The 14,457-nt window shown below is 36.2% G+C and overlaps 1 protein-coding gene across 4 annotated transcripts in view; it reads left to right on the top strand.

Annotated features, from left to right (window-relative positions):
- The window catches only part of GNAL (G protein subunit alpha L), a 180,611-nt gene that overhangs the window by 122,412 nt on the left and 43,742 nt on the right, over positions 1-14,457 (top strand). For all 4 annotated transcript variants that reach the window (XM_031588977.2, XM_090137353.1, XM_090137351.1 and 1 more), the window contains one exon: positions 366-463. In XM_031588977.2, coding sequence (XP_031444837.1) covers positions 366-463 — 98 coding nt within the window. The remainder of the gene's footprint in view (positions 1-365; positions 464-14,457) is intronic.

Raw genomic sequence — 14,457 nt, 5'->3', positions numbered from 1 at the left:
AGTTTAAGACTAAGTGGGCATGCTTCTACGTAATTTTGTGTCATAGAACCATAGAATGGCCTGGGTTGAAAAGGACCATAAAGATCATCTAGTTTCAACCCCCCTGCCACAGGCAGAGTCGCCAACCACTAGAAGTACTTACACTAAATTTTACATATGGGTTTGTATTAATTTTAAAGATTCATTACATACCATGGAAACTGTCAGCAACCTGCGAATAAATGCTTCTTTCCTTTTCTTCTTAAAGTGTAATTTATCATTCTGCATTATTAAAAAGCAGGAAGGTTGGGAGAAACAGCAACACATCTAGGTTGAGGATTCGGAAGATTAAAAATGTTCTTATTTGTTGTGTTTCCAATTTTCAGGAATTCTTTGAACATGCGAAAAAGCTCTGGGATGATGAAGGCGTGAAAGCATGCTTTGAGAGGTCAAACGAGTATCAACTGATTGACTGTGCACAGTAGTAAGTGTTTCTTTTTATTGATTTAATAGCCAAAGATGTAATTGTCTATGAAGTTTAAAAATGTATTTGTATTTGCAAGATCTAGGAGTTTTGGAATGCAGCAGTTAACGTTCTAATTCTAATTGCTGGTTTTATGATAGTCTGTCTTTTTCATACAACTAAATCTTCTTCTTCTGATATTTAACAGTTTACAAAAGCTACTGTGAAAGAAAGTATCAAATTAAAGAGTTTTAAATATCTGTATTGTTTGAAGTAGATATGCACAAAATCATTTTGATTTAAACAATTCAGCTTTAAAAATTCAGAACCAATATAAGGAAAGTGCTGTGTTTTAAATTCTGTGACTCAGGCAGTGCTTGAAAATAGCTGTTTTTCTTTACATTTCACTAAAACTTCTGTGCATTTTATCAAACAAGATGCAGACCTGCATTACTATTGCATCTCTAATGTATACTTTGGGAAAAAAATGATAAGCAGTATTTCAGTAAAGTTAGTATTATGTTTGTTTTTCTCACCTTCATATACATAAAGTCAAGCAGTACGCTTGTGTGTAACACAGTAGTGACCCCTAAACAGGTTTTTGTGTCTGCTAACGTTCTGAGAAGAGATGTGTAGAAGATTGTGAAGGTGCATATCATAAATACATAGTACACTGATGAAAGTAATTAGTCAGGAAGTAGTATATTAACATGCCAGGACTACAGCACTCTGCTGTCCCAGTAATAACTCAGCTCTGAGTTAGACTTCAACCAAAAGTGCACATTTCATGTGAATAGCTGTTGCGAAAATGTATACTCTTAGAGTTGCTATGTGATTTAGGGTTTTCAGAGAACACACTCCAGTGTGTTATGATTTGTCTAATTGGCAGTATGGTCAGAAACAATACCACAAGTCTGTTGTAGCACTCAGTGTTTTGTTTTTCTGTCCTCTCTACTCCCAGTGCCTAAGCTCAGGCAGAGAAAATGGCCTGTGTAGCTAAAGGAATTGTTGCACTCCTGCCACAATGGGGAATTTTGGGGCTGTGGAGAATATTTTCTTTTCCCTCGTTCCAGACTATTTTGGGAAAAGAGAAGGATCCAGTGATGATTCATCAGCACATGGAAGCAAAGGAAAAATGCATATGTGTAGGAAGGAACTCAATTGAACTCAATGGATTAAGTCTACCAAAGCTTGGGCATTAGCCTGGCAACGGTCCAGACGGACAGTGGTTCTGTATAATTCTAATAATAATAAACAAACAACAACAACAAAAAAAAAAAACCAAAAACAAACAAACAAACAACAAAAATGCAGAAAGTTATCCTGAGTTGTAATCAGCGGGTCTTTCCTATGCCCTTGCCCACTGCCTCTATGGTACAGAGCTGTGCTATGCTTGCTGGAAAGTCCAGGTTGACTTTTTGGGCTGTCTATTAATACGCTCAAGTAAGGTCTCAGAACAATAAAATCAAATAATGTATATTTAAGGTAAATGGATATAAAGCTTACTGTACTGATCAGTAAAGACCAATGTGGCTCCTAGTCTTTGGAAAAAGAGCCTTAAAGAACCAGCCAAAGACACTGTGGGGTTTTTTGGTACTGTGTTTTCCATTTGAAATGTTGCTTAACTATGAATTTTGACAAGAAGGTTAAGTCTCATGGCCTGTTCAAAAACAAAACACAAATTCTGAAAAAAAGTGGATTTAGAATGAAGTCTACTGTCCTGAAACATAAAATTGAATTCTTCTTTTTCTAAAAGCTTGAAGTAAGATAGTTTTTTTTTTCCTATGTATCTTCTCCACCTCTTCCAACTGACTTTCTTTTAGTGGAGTCATTCATTGTAGTAGTAAACAGGACACGCATAATTTTCTACCTTCAAGATGATTTATGAAATAGCATTTAATATTTAAATATTCCTTGAGCATATTTATGTTTTATATTTGTGATATACCTAAAAATGCAACAGTTAAGCAACTTAACCACATTTTCAAACCTTCACTCTTAGCACAGGGACTTGAAACTCAGGAGTACTTGTGTCACTGAGCTGATCAAACAGCCCCTTTTCCTGGGTGCTTACAGATACCCCTCCATCATTCCTTAAAAATTAAAATGGTACTAAGATAGTCGATGAAAGAGATTGTAAAGCCATCATGTATTTGCTGCATGCTTGTGATTGTATGTTGTACAACAGTAGTTGCTTTACCCAAAAGAATATCTTTGGGCTCTGGATCTCATTCAGAGTGGTGGAATGATGTTAGCCTTGTTGCTGAAGCATATGAGAGAAGTCTGGATTAGAAATACAGTTCTCATATGCACAGTTGTTTTGGTATGTGCACACACAAAATGGTGACAATGAGGATGCTGTCCTTCTGGTTCAGTAGGACTAGACGATATATCTTTTATAACCTGTCCATAGTAATTAATGGGTGGGGAAGGAAAAGGAAAAAGAAAAAAGTGGGCAAGGAAGGTAATGCTGATACACATGCTTACTGTGGGATTTTTAAGCATCTCCATTGTTCTCATCACACAGACTATGGGAGAAAGCATCTCAGGCTCTTAGCTAAATCCCAGTCTTTTACCTCTTGTCACAGGAAGAACATTATCAGTAGGTTACCACTAATCTCTTCTTTAAAAACAGCAAAACCAAAAAAATCCCAGCTTGCATTAAAAAATACATTTGGATTACAAATTGGATTGCTGACTTAAAATACTGAAAAGTGTTACTACCATACTATAAAGTCAGTGACACAGCTTGGTGACTGTGAAGTGTGTTACAAATTCATTGTATTTTAAAATAGTTTAATTTGGCTATGATATGGAGCTTCTGTGTTTTTAAAGCTTAACCTAATTTTCTTTATTGCTCTGGGAGAAATACTTTGCTGAACAGAGAGGTACTAAAAAGACACAAAGACAAATTCTTTATTTACATTGGGCCTGAAAGTTGCTTTTCCTTGATCTTTAATGCCTCTTTAAATTACCAAGATCCTGGTCCTCCATGGAAATGAAAATCAGTGCCTGCTTCTCATGCCATTTTAGTATTCTGACATGACTGCTTCACACATCTACACTTTTTATTGTCATACTAGTACCTGATGTGGTATATGCAGCAAATGTGAAACTGTGACCCAGGAAACCTTGTGCTCTAACAAGAGTAGATAGATCGTAAGCAAAGATCTGAGTTGTTCTTCTTTACTGACTACAGGTGTATTTAAGTTACTTTTAGAGGGGAGCACTACTATCAACCTTATTTTTCCTTAATGACCTTCACATATTTATTTCTTCTTGATTGATTCTGTAACAATGGCAGATTATTGTTTGCCTTGTCTTCTGTCTCAGTATTCCTTTCAAGTTAAATTTCAAATTTAATTTAATTTTAAAAATTGATTTTGTTTTGTTGGACTAAGATCCAGCTTACCTATATTTCAGTGGGTTGGTTTTGTCTATGATAACTCTTTCGGCTTACTTCAATTAACTTCAACTTATTTAAAACTACTGTGATTTGGTAAATATTCACAAACTTTATATTCAGCAAATTCTAGCTTTGTAAGGGATTTTCAGATTGCACGTGATTTAATGCTTTTGGCATTGAACTGTCTAATATATATACTGTAGACCAAAGTATCTTCACAAAATATTTCATGTCATTCTGGAATAGTTTTCTAAAACCTGAATAGTTTTCTATAGGATTAATGCAAATCCATCTTTAAATATTTTATCTTCTACGTATTTGTTATTGAACACCAAATTTTATTGTATCTGTTCAAGAGAACTGCAAAGCAAACTGCCTTGAATATAGAAGTGGTCAACAAAAGTAAAGGTCTAGATATGATGACCTTCAATTACAAAAAGACAATGTGATGAGTTTATTTCTTTGCATCTTCTGAGAACATTAATTTCTGAGCTCATGAAGAAATACAAAATTTTCTTTTTCAATAGCATACCTTGCAGTAGAGTTGTAGGTTTTTATTACCTATTTGTTATTTTTCATGCAAGAGAATGACTTCATTCTAATGCTAGTGTTCTACTTTTAAAGTCCTCTTTCTTCATTGTCAGCTGTAGTGTGCATTAGTTGGTGGCTTCTTTAGTAATCCAGGAAAAGCTGTTGAAGTTACTTTTGACTTAGAAACTAATACATGGGCCCAGTGATAGCAGTGAAGTTGAAGACTTCTGTGGAATTCTGTCTGCACTGGAGAATACTGGAGTCTCCTGGTCTGGTGGCATACATCTGTTGTCTTGCTAAAATAAGAGTTAAGTGATCTTGTTTACTCATGTTAGCTGCTCAGATGACTGGGCAAATTTGGTTGCAGAGACATGAGGTGTGGGGATACTTAGAGCACTTAGGCAATATCAGGGAAAAGTAGTGATGCATAGAGCAAAAGGGTAGGCAAGAATTAGGGACAAAATAACCACAAAACCAGAAAATGTGATTATCTTTCTAGGTCACATACAGTTTGCTTATGGCATCTTTGTTAGGAAAAAAATAACTACTTTTAGATTTATTAGAGGGTTCGAGAGTTTAGTTTTATCTCATTGCATTCATACAAAATAACAGCGTGTTTGTGTACATGGGCCTGTGGGTGGCTGTAGCTGGAAAGGTTGTATGTACTTCTGCTTGCTGTGTTTCTCTGTTTAAGAACTAAACCAAGAGATTAAGAGAATACTGCTCTGAGCCAGTACTGCTCACTGATCTTCTTTACCTTATAAAAGATGCCACTTCTGATATACTCAAGTGTGAAGGCCTAGATTGGTCTCTGTGCAAACATTTGTGCTAATGAAACTTGATTATGCAAGTTCTCAGACAAGCAAACACAAGGGATATGAGCTTGGCCAAAGAAAATCCATTTTATATTTGAGCTAATATACATGCAAAGGATACATCTCGAGTTCTTTTTTGTTTGTTTGTTTTTTGTAGTTATTCTATCTTTGAGAATGGTTTCAGCCAACCTTTGGGGCATCTATCAAGGCATTAGATGAAGTAATTAAAGAAAAAAATTGTTTGAGTTGTTGTTCATAGATTCAACTCCTGATGTGTGAAAACTTTGTCTCAGCAGCGCATCTGGAAACTAAGCATATCTCTAAGTTACTGTGCTCTCTTCTAGATATAAGACTTAATCATTTGTATTGGATAAAGTCATCTCTCACTTCCCTCTTGCAATCTGAGGTCAGAAAGCCTACCTCATCACTGTTTGTCTCTCTGTGTCTTTTGTCTAGCATACCACTTGAGCCTCGTTTCGTTGATATGTACACAGGCTACATGCAAATACAAGCATTCGGGTAATTCATATACTTTCACTTTGTGTGACTTCAGGATTTGCCATTTAATGCTATTTCTTCTAGAGGTTTTGGTAGAATTGGCTGCATCATACTCCAAATTGGATTTTGCTAAAGCACTCAGACAGAGGTCACAAACAGGCTGTGCTGACTCAATGGTGGCTAAGTCCTTCCTGTAGTGCCCTCCCAACACCAAGTTCCAATGAAACCAATCCACCTGCAACAATTCTTGATAATTAACCTTTTCAAGACCAGGATGGTTATTAGTTACTAGTTCTATCTCCTTTGAAAGTTCCATACACGGTAATAGCTATCAGTGTCAGGATGGCAGCAAGCAGCTTTTCTTTGCTGATAATGAGTGAGGCTTCAGCTTTCCCAGCTTTGGTAGTCAAATAGCAGAAAAGGTGTTTTCTATCATCTCAGTGTTTTTGTTTGTTTTAAAATCCCCACTACGTATGGGATTAAATTGAGGAACTGTGCCCTCTTTTATGTGTTTGTTCCTATGCGTCTCCATTATCATACATTGTTCAGTTCTGCCTAATTTAAGATCATTGAAATGTGAGGAAAAATAGTGCATTGTGCACTCTTGAGATCTGAATTGAAAATTTATACAGAAATGCTACAAACAGCTTAATATTTTGCATTAAACTGTCACTGATGATTGACTGTGTCAGTTAGTGGCTGATTGTTGCAGCCCATCAAAGATTTTTGACATGTCCCGTGTCACGTGCCTTTGTCAAAGTAGGTACCTGGAAATTGAGTTGGATTTGTGTATTTTCTAGCAGGTCCCAGGTTTCTTCATAGTACTGGGTTATAGGAGTGATTTCACACCCATTCTGTATTGCTGAAGGGACTTAGAGCCATCATTTAGTTTCTCCAGGAGGATGGCCGGAATGAGGCAACAGGAGCACTGGTGTGCTTGCATAATGCATGGCAAAATTGCAGCAGAAAATACAACTGCAGTTACAGCTGAATAACAAACTGTTGTCTTCCAGATAACATAGATACATTGTCTGTGAAGTCATTAGTCTAGCAATCTGTTTTTAAACTGACAAGTGGCAAGAATGAATTATCCAACTATCTGCACCATTTAAGGAAAAGATGTTTAGGAATGTAAGTATTTAGTTTTTGTCACTGGAACAACAGTATGGTATTCGTGTATGATGTCATCATTTGAGGAAAAAAAATCCGTAATTATTTCCTCTTCACTGCTGTGTATTTGGAATGATTTTGGATGCACCTGAGAGGGCACTTAACCTAATGTGGGGAACCTGCTGGAGCAGGGGTGTTGGATGATCTCCAGAGGTCTCTTCCCACCCCTACGATCCTGTGGTTCTGTGCTCACTTCCAGCCTGCAGCTTGAAATGAGCAGCCTGAGCTGGCAAAGTTCTTCTTGCGCTCCTTGATAACTGCCTGTTTTCAAGATGCCTTGGAAAGGCTTATTGAAGGGGCAGTGGGCTGATGAAATATGGCTGCTAAAGTCATGTATTTGTTGTGGAAGGGGAGAGAGCAGAGGGAGAATGGGAGGGGATAGTGAAGGATTATGCAGGTTTAACAGGTTCTCCTCCGTACCAATCAAAGAAACGTGGTTGGAATGTTTTGTAGTGCTTTAAATGCAGTTGTAACATTTATTTTCAAATGTAGCAGAGTACAACTGTGACTTCAAACTACTAGCTGAAACGTGCTTTTGATTGGCAGGTTAGAACAGTTCTGAATCCCCTTCCATCTTTGCTTTTTATTTGTAATAAAATTTCCTTCATCGTAATGCAGATGTATGTATGATAGATGAAGCTGAAAACATTGGTAGTAAGCTGAATAGTATTATTCTTAAAACTAGCCATTTGATTGTGTAATGACTTTTTAAATGTAAGACTTAATACTTTTTACTTAGAGAAAAGATGAGAATAAATAATTGATGATAAATGTTTAATTCCTTGTGTTACTGAATTGTCGATGGTGATATATGAAAACTATAATATAATTTTCTTCCATCTAAAGTTCACTTTTGTTTCATATATAGGCAATTCACTGTGATTATGAAGTTTCTTCATTTTCTTTCACTTTCAATCATAAAATTTCAGTGTTTAAGTTAGAAGCATATTTTCTTTGGTTAATTGATGAACAGGTTTTCTCCATTTACATTATTTAAATTATAAACCTTAACCAAACAGTGAATTGTTGTTTAATAATAGCAAGGGAAAAAAAGAAAAGAGAGAGAGAGAGAGGTTATAATTATAGAATAGTTACTTTAGCCTTACTGATGAGTCTTCTAAACAAAGGTGTTTGCCAGATAGGACAAAAGTTGCTCAGCAGAGCATAATGCTCGCATCCTTCACTGTTTACTAACTAACAAACCACACTCTTGAGAGGCAGAATTGTGGTTTCTTAAAATATACACTGGGAATTTTCTGAAGTAACCATCTCATCTCCTGTGAACTTTTGTTGTTGTTCCCCTTTTTACTGCCACTCATGAAAAAACAGCATCAAACTGAACCCTACTGTCTCCATTTTGTTAATCTAATTGTGACTAATGTGACCATGATCTTATAATAGTATTACTTAGAAGTACAAAATGGTAGAGAAACAGATGTAAAAACCCTTTGTAATCCCCATTTGTATGAAGTATGAAAATACCAGTCTCCAGTGGGATGGCATGTGGGACACATCTGCCTAAGTTAGCCACCTCAAGTAAGTGATTTCTATACCTAAAGAAAAAAAAAGTATATATTTCTCAGTTGAAAAATATGAGCAAAAATAAACACATCACTCTCTCTGTCTTCTGAATATGATGCATTATTTTTACTGTTAACTAATTACGATTGGAGGAACATTTAAGCAGCTCAGAATGGGATGCTCAAACATAAACTAAACTGTACATTTTCCCACATGCTTCTGCATGCATGGCACTGTTTTCTGCAAGCGTTAGCATAGGCAGAAAGTTTAAAAATGTATGGCAGAAAACCAAAATGCGCCTTAACCTCAGTTTGAGGTAGTTAATATAGTTGTACTTTTTATCTTTTTCTCCTTTCACAGATAAATAAAACATCCAAATTAGAATTTGAATTTATTTTATGTCTCTGGTGATAAAGAAGTGATTGGTTTCACAAGAAGAAGTGAAAAAAAAACCTCTTTGTAACAGGGTTTTTTTGCCATACAGAATATCAGAGAGTTTTCTCTTGCCCACTGTCAGAGAAAGCATTAAGTACTGATGTGCACTGATTTTTGGAGTTACTACAAAAGCTTGAAAGTATCTTTTTTTGAAGATATTTTATTAAACATTCCTGGATTCTTATAAAAAATATAGGAAAGCTGACTTCTCTTGAAGAAAGTCTTACCTGCCCAGTCAAAAATATTTTAAGTTTTTCTGGAATCCATATTAATGCTTTTCTTTTTTTATTTTTCCAGACTGTTTGCATACACATTGTCAGAATAGATGCAGAGCATATTAGTCCACCACAGCAGTTCAGTCCCATTTGGATATGCGATCCCTTTAGCGAATTAGAGTATGGCAAAGAGATCTATCAGCTGAGCTCATCTGCATTTACTTTTCTGTGTTAGTATCCTATTTAATTTGGAGATATTTTTTCCATATCCCTTCTGCAGAGGTGAACTGTAGACTTGCAGAGGTTTGTATGCATTAACAGTACACACTTCAGGCATTTTTAGAGCTTGAGCAAAACCTACTGAAGAGTCAACACTCTTAGCATTAGCCTCAGTGTACAGACTCTCAAAGTGCTAATTTCCCTTTACACACAGAAGGAGCATTCTGTTGCATGTATTATTAAAGAAGCTGTGTTTCCTTTTACCACAGCTTACAGGACTGAGGTGAGGAGGTGCTGGTACAGCACTTAGTCACTGAGCAGGTACAGTGGGCCAGTGCAACTGGTGGCCCTGGCCAGCTTCAGGGATGCAGAGTGAGGGAAAGGGAGGACTTCCTTGTAGGATTGGATTTCATTGAGATCTGTCTTGTTTGAATTGTGTGTATTACCTATAACATGAAGTGTGCTTCAGATGTGTCAACGTGAAATAATTGAATCGTTAAAAAGCAGGCCTTGAAGGTTGCCTTGAGTACCTTGTCTACCTAGAATACAGATAACTACCAGTACAAAGGATCTCTAAAACTCTATTTGCTGCTAGCAAATCCAAGAAAGAACAAAATTTATAGTGATCGTGTTGATGCAGCTTAGCTCTTGAAGTCTTCATTGTGAGTCATTGCTTGGTGTCAGTACCTCAAAATTTCTTCAAATGAAGTCAGACTGCAGTTGTTGGTTATCTGGAATCTGCATGCAGGATTTGTAAATGCATCTCAGAAGGAAGTTGTATGTCATTCTGTCATCTCCAGTGTTGTTTATGTGCTTTCCTTGGTTTAGGATTGCTGCAGTGTGCTCATGGGAGAAAGAGTAAAGTATGACCAAAGCCAGCTTTATTATGCTTTAGAGAGCATTGAGTCACTTATATTTATTCCACTTTTCCAATTGCTGTTGATTGATATGGAATTTAATTTGATCTGTTCATTTACGACTCATTGAATGTATGTGTCTTCTTGATGGAAAAGATTAGTTGCTTAAAGAACACATTAGTTTCTTAATAAGCTTATTATTGTTTAACACAAATGTATTTTAGATTTTTCTGTGAGATTTTCTCTTTTTTCAGTATTCTCTAGGGAAAAGTGTGTTGCATATTCTGTTGCCTTGAACCTAACCTACTGTGAAACATTTGTTTACATAATAAATATTTAATAATACGTTTACTTTATAATAACTTTAATACCTGTAAGTTGAATGTTTAAAAAAGGAGTGCTAGCAATTTAATGCTGGGTTACATGGCTGCCATCAAATTGTGTTTACAGTTGGGGTCTGACTTTCTTTAAACTTTACAAGCACTTTTTCACATAAAGATGGTCAGCTTTTCTTTGTCCAAGTCAGAAGTTTCACGCCACAGGATCACAAAAGGCCAGAAGACATTTTTCTTCCATGGCAAACTACTCTCAGATCAATCCCTGCAGACATGGACTCCCCTGAACTAACGTACTTGCTCAGCCTTGTTTATGTTAGGATCTACAAGAAGCCAGGGTTTGGGTGGCGGTGTTTTTCTAAGTTAGTGCTACACCAACAGATTTGAAAATAGAAAAACGATGGAATGCAGGAGTTAGGAAATAAGAAAATACAATAAAGTTTATACTGTGTTGGAAAAATGTAGAGGCTAAGCCCCTGTGCATGAAAAAGAAATTTTACACCTCAGACTAAACCAAGATGGAGACTTAGTATTTGTCAGTTTGGTTGTAATCCCAATTTTAAGGTAAGTCAGACTGAGAGACTAAGAGTTTAACAGTGTCTCATTACTTCCAATAATTAAGTTAAATCTAATTTTGTTCATTTTAATACAAAACAACAGTGATACTGCCAGCATTTTGAAAAAGTTTATTTGACTTCAGAGAAACCATTTCAGTTTGTGTCTGTTGTAAAAGTATTCTTTCTGAATTGATTAGAAATGTTTGTTGCAGTGGTGGCTTTTTACACAAAGTTAATTTGAGTATAAATAAAGCATGGAAAAGAAAATATGTGCAGTAATGTGTCAGTAGACTTCCTGTGTAATTGGCATGCCAAATAATTGTCTTTGAGAACAAAATCTGCAAATGTTAATTTATGCTAGGATTGGTTCAGAATTGAGTGTTTTCTTCATCTTACACTCTTGAAAATTCCTCATTTTGTAATAAAAATGAAAAGACAAGCGGTCTTAAGCAGTTGCCTCTAATGCATAAAAAGACAAATCTTGAAATCAGTTGTCTGGGCTTTCTGAGGGCAGATTTCAGACATAGTCTCCCTTCATGAATGTTGCAGGGGAAGTTCAGGGGTATATTTTTGTTTTTCAAGTACTTTATCGCAGAAATGAATTAGAATGAATATCCAGATAACACTTAAGTACATTTGTCTGGCTGAAGATTGGTGACACCTGTAATGCTCTTCTTGACTCCCTTCCTTCATCTCCTTTGGTTTTTGTATGTGTAGAAGAAGTCATTCGTTCCTTTCCTATCTTTTAGAAGCATATACTTGAAGTTGAGAAAATCTGCATTCTGGACATTAGCATTCAGAAAGTCTGATTATACAGATTTTGGATACTTATTTATTAATTAAATCTCTTTCCAAAAACTTTGTGAAGAAATGGGTGTAATTCCTTCACTTATTTACTGTCACAACTATGCCAGACTTGTATTTGCCAATGCTACTGTGTCAAATTCTTTAAAAATAGGTTGTTAATGAGCAGCAGAGTGTTAGAGTGAGGAAAGAGTACTGTAGCTGCTAGGGTTTGTTCTATTCAGGGAAAACAAAACTGAACTGTGCTTAGGGAGGGTGAGGGAACTTCTTTATCCAGCATAACTTCTGTCTTCATTGAATTTGTTGGCAAATTGCCTTACGCTATTAAGATTTTAGAAACTGTATTTGATAAATGTGTCATATGCTAGTTTTTCTCCACTAACGTATTAGATTCTGCTTTGAAAAGTTTTTCTCTGAAGAAGCAGGTACCATTTTACAGATATTTACTGCAGTGAGCAAAATTGGCAAGCTTGTTATGCAGCAGTCGCAGTAGCTCAATGTCAGTGTATCAGCATCATTACTGCTGTTAAATAAAGGGAGAAAAGACAAATGTAGTCACTAGTTTTCCTCGTTTCATTTTCTGTTAAGACATGTGTGGATGACTTCTTACCTAGCATTATATACTGGTTATTCAGCTCACCTTGTCCTCTGCAGTTGGTAAGCAGCTGATGTCTGTAGGGCTATCACTGTAAGGTGAGAGAGAAGAGATTGCAGTGCAGAGGGAGTGCAGAGTGCACATCATTTCCAATCAGTTCCAAGCAACAGAGTCAACAGTTCAGTTTTTTGACCTGAAAATAAGGTAAAAGTAATCATCATTGAATTACATTATGTAAAACTGGCAAGGGTGAGACTTCTGTTAAAGCATATTCAGGGAAACTGTTTAGCTTATTTATAAATACACAAGTCTCTACATCTGGCAGGGAGCGCATTATAATATACAGTATGTTGGAAGAATGATTACATGATAATTAAAATTGATTTTAGGAATGCTCTTTCATTAGTTGTAAAGAAGCCATGACTATTTAGAGGGTGGAAAAGGAGAAATAAAAGATCATAGGTGGGCAGAGATAATGAGGACAGGATTCCCAAGTAAGGCGAAATTAATAAAACGCCAGTTATTTTTAGGCAGGAGTGAAGTCTTAAGGCATTGGAACTTGCAAGTAGTCTCTTAGGTCTTTTCAGTGAAGACAGAATGCTAAATGTAAGGGATTGCACAATGACAGGCTTTCTAAGCTACATCCTGATAGAAGTGAGTGGAATGGTTGTGGAAAACAAACAAAAAGACAAGCAAACAAAAAATCCTGAAAACAACCCAAGAAAAACTTTGCTAGGGAGATCTTCCATTTCCACACAGTATAAAGAGTCACAGTGCAGATGACTGTTCAGAAGTATGAGTAAATATGCTGCTGCATTCCTAGGAAGGAGTTAGCATGGCAGTTAGCGTAAGTGAGATTAGCATTGTTATTGTGAAGTTATCGTGGATTTAAGGAAGACCATGAAAACTGAAATATATAAGGAAATAAATACTATTGACAAGAAGTTTTTAAAGAATTCCAGCAAAAAGTAATATTCTGAAGACATTCTGTGAATTTTAGAAAGGGAGTAACTGAAAAAGTTCCAAAATATTTAATCTTTTGAACACTTCAGTGCATGTGAATAGCTTAAAACAAGTGTCTTTCTCCCCAGGCAAGATTGGTTTCTTCATCTCACCCACCTTTGTTACTCCAGAAGATAATTATCTTCTGTACTAGTTGTTGGAGGCATAACTGCACTTCTTTATGGAGGGAAAACTGAAAGACTTTCCCAGTGAATGCTCCCACTTATATTCTGCTTTTAATAGGATTGATTGCAATCTTCTATTTTGTGGACCTCAGAGAGGTTTCCTTCTAACAAGTGTGTTACTGTCCATTTTGCTTTGAAGCAGTGTATGAGACAGCCTCAAAAAATGGACATCAGTGCTATATAGACATATCACTCTGTATCCTCATGTACCTTGACTGGTGTCCCTAAAAACCTATCAAAGAGACAGTAACTTCATCAGAAGACTTGCTTGCTTTCCCCAGCTCCTTGCAAGTTATGAGTTACTGATGTTTTTCAGTTTTACCTCTTGAAATAGAGACAGAGGCATCTCCTGCTGTCATGGTGCTTTGAAGAGATTTCAACATAAAACCTGCTCTTACTCTGCCCTGTGTGAAGGACTGCAATATTAGCTTACACGTGTGCCACAGTTACTGCAACACTGGCTCAAAGTCTTAAGAGGAAGATTTCATTTGCATTGTCCTTTTTATCTGTTCTGATGTGCAGATCTCTGACTTACCTGTGGTCTTGATTCAGATTTCAACTGCTTCTTTTTTTGTTTGCTGACATTTGTATTTCTCTTCCTTCTCTCCACCTACTAATAGAATCTTCAGATCCATTTCTTTGCTTTTCCCACTTTTGTTTGTTCATTGTTTTATTCTTGACAGATTGACCATTTGCTATGATATGGCTCTTGAGATGGATAGGTAATGTGTCAGTTTGGTCAACAATGAGGTTCACCTGTCTACTTGGATATGTAAAGGTGGCTCATTTTACCTACTATTCCCAAGCTTCCTTTGACTTTTTAAAAAATGATTGTATACTTTCTATTTTATGTAATTTCCATATGCAGAA

Source organism: Phasianus colchicus, chromosome 3 (assembly GCF_987193195.1).
Source record: "Phasianus colchicus chromosome 3, bPhaCol1.hap1.1, whole genome shotgun sequence".
In the NCBI taxonomy this organism is placed as follows: Eukaryota; Metazoa; Chordata; class Aves; order Galliformes; family Phasianidae; genus Phasianus; species Phasianus colchicus.
The sequence above is the reverse complement of the archived record's forward strand: the minus strand, read 5'-3'. Positions and strand labels throughout refer to the sequence as shown.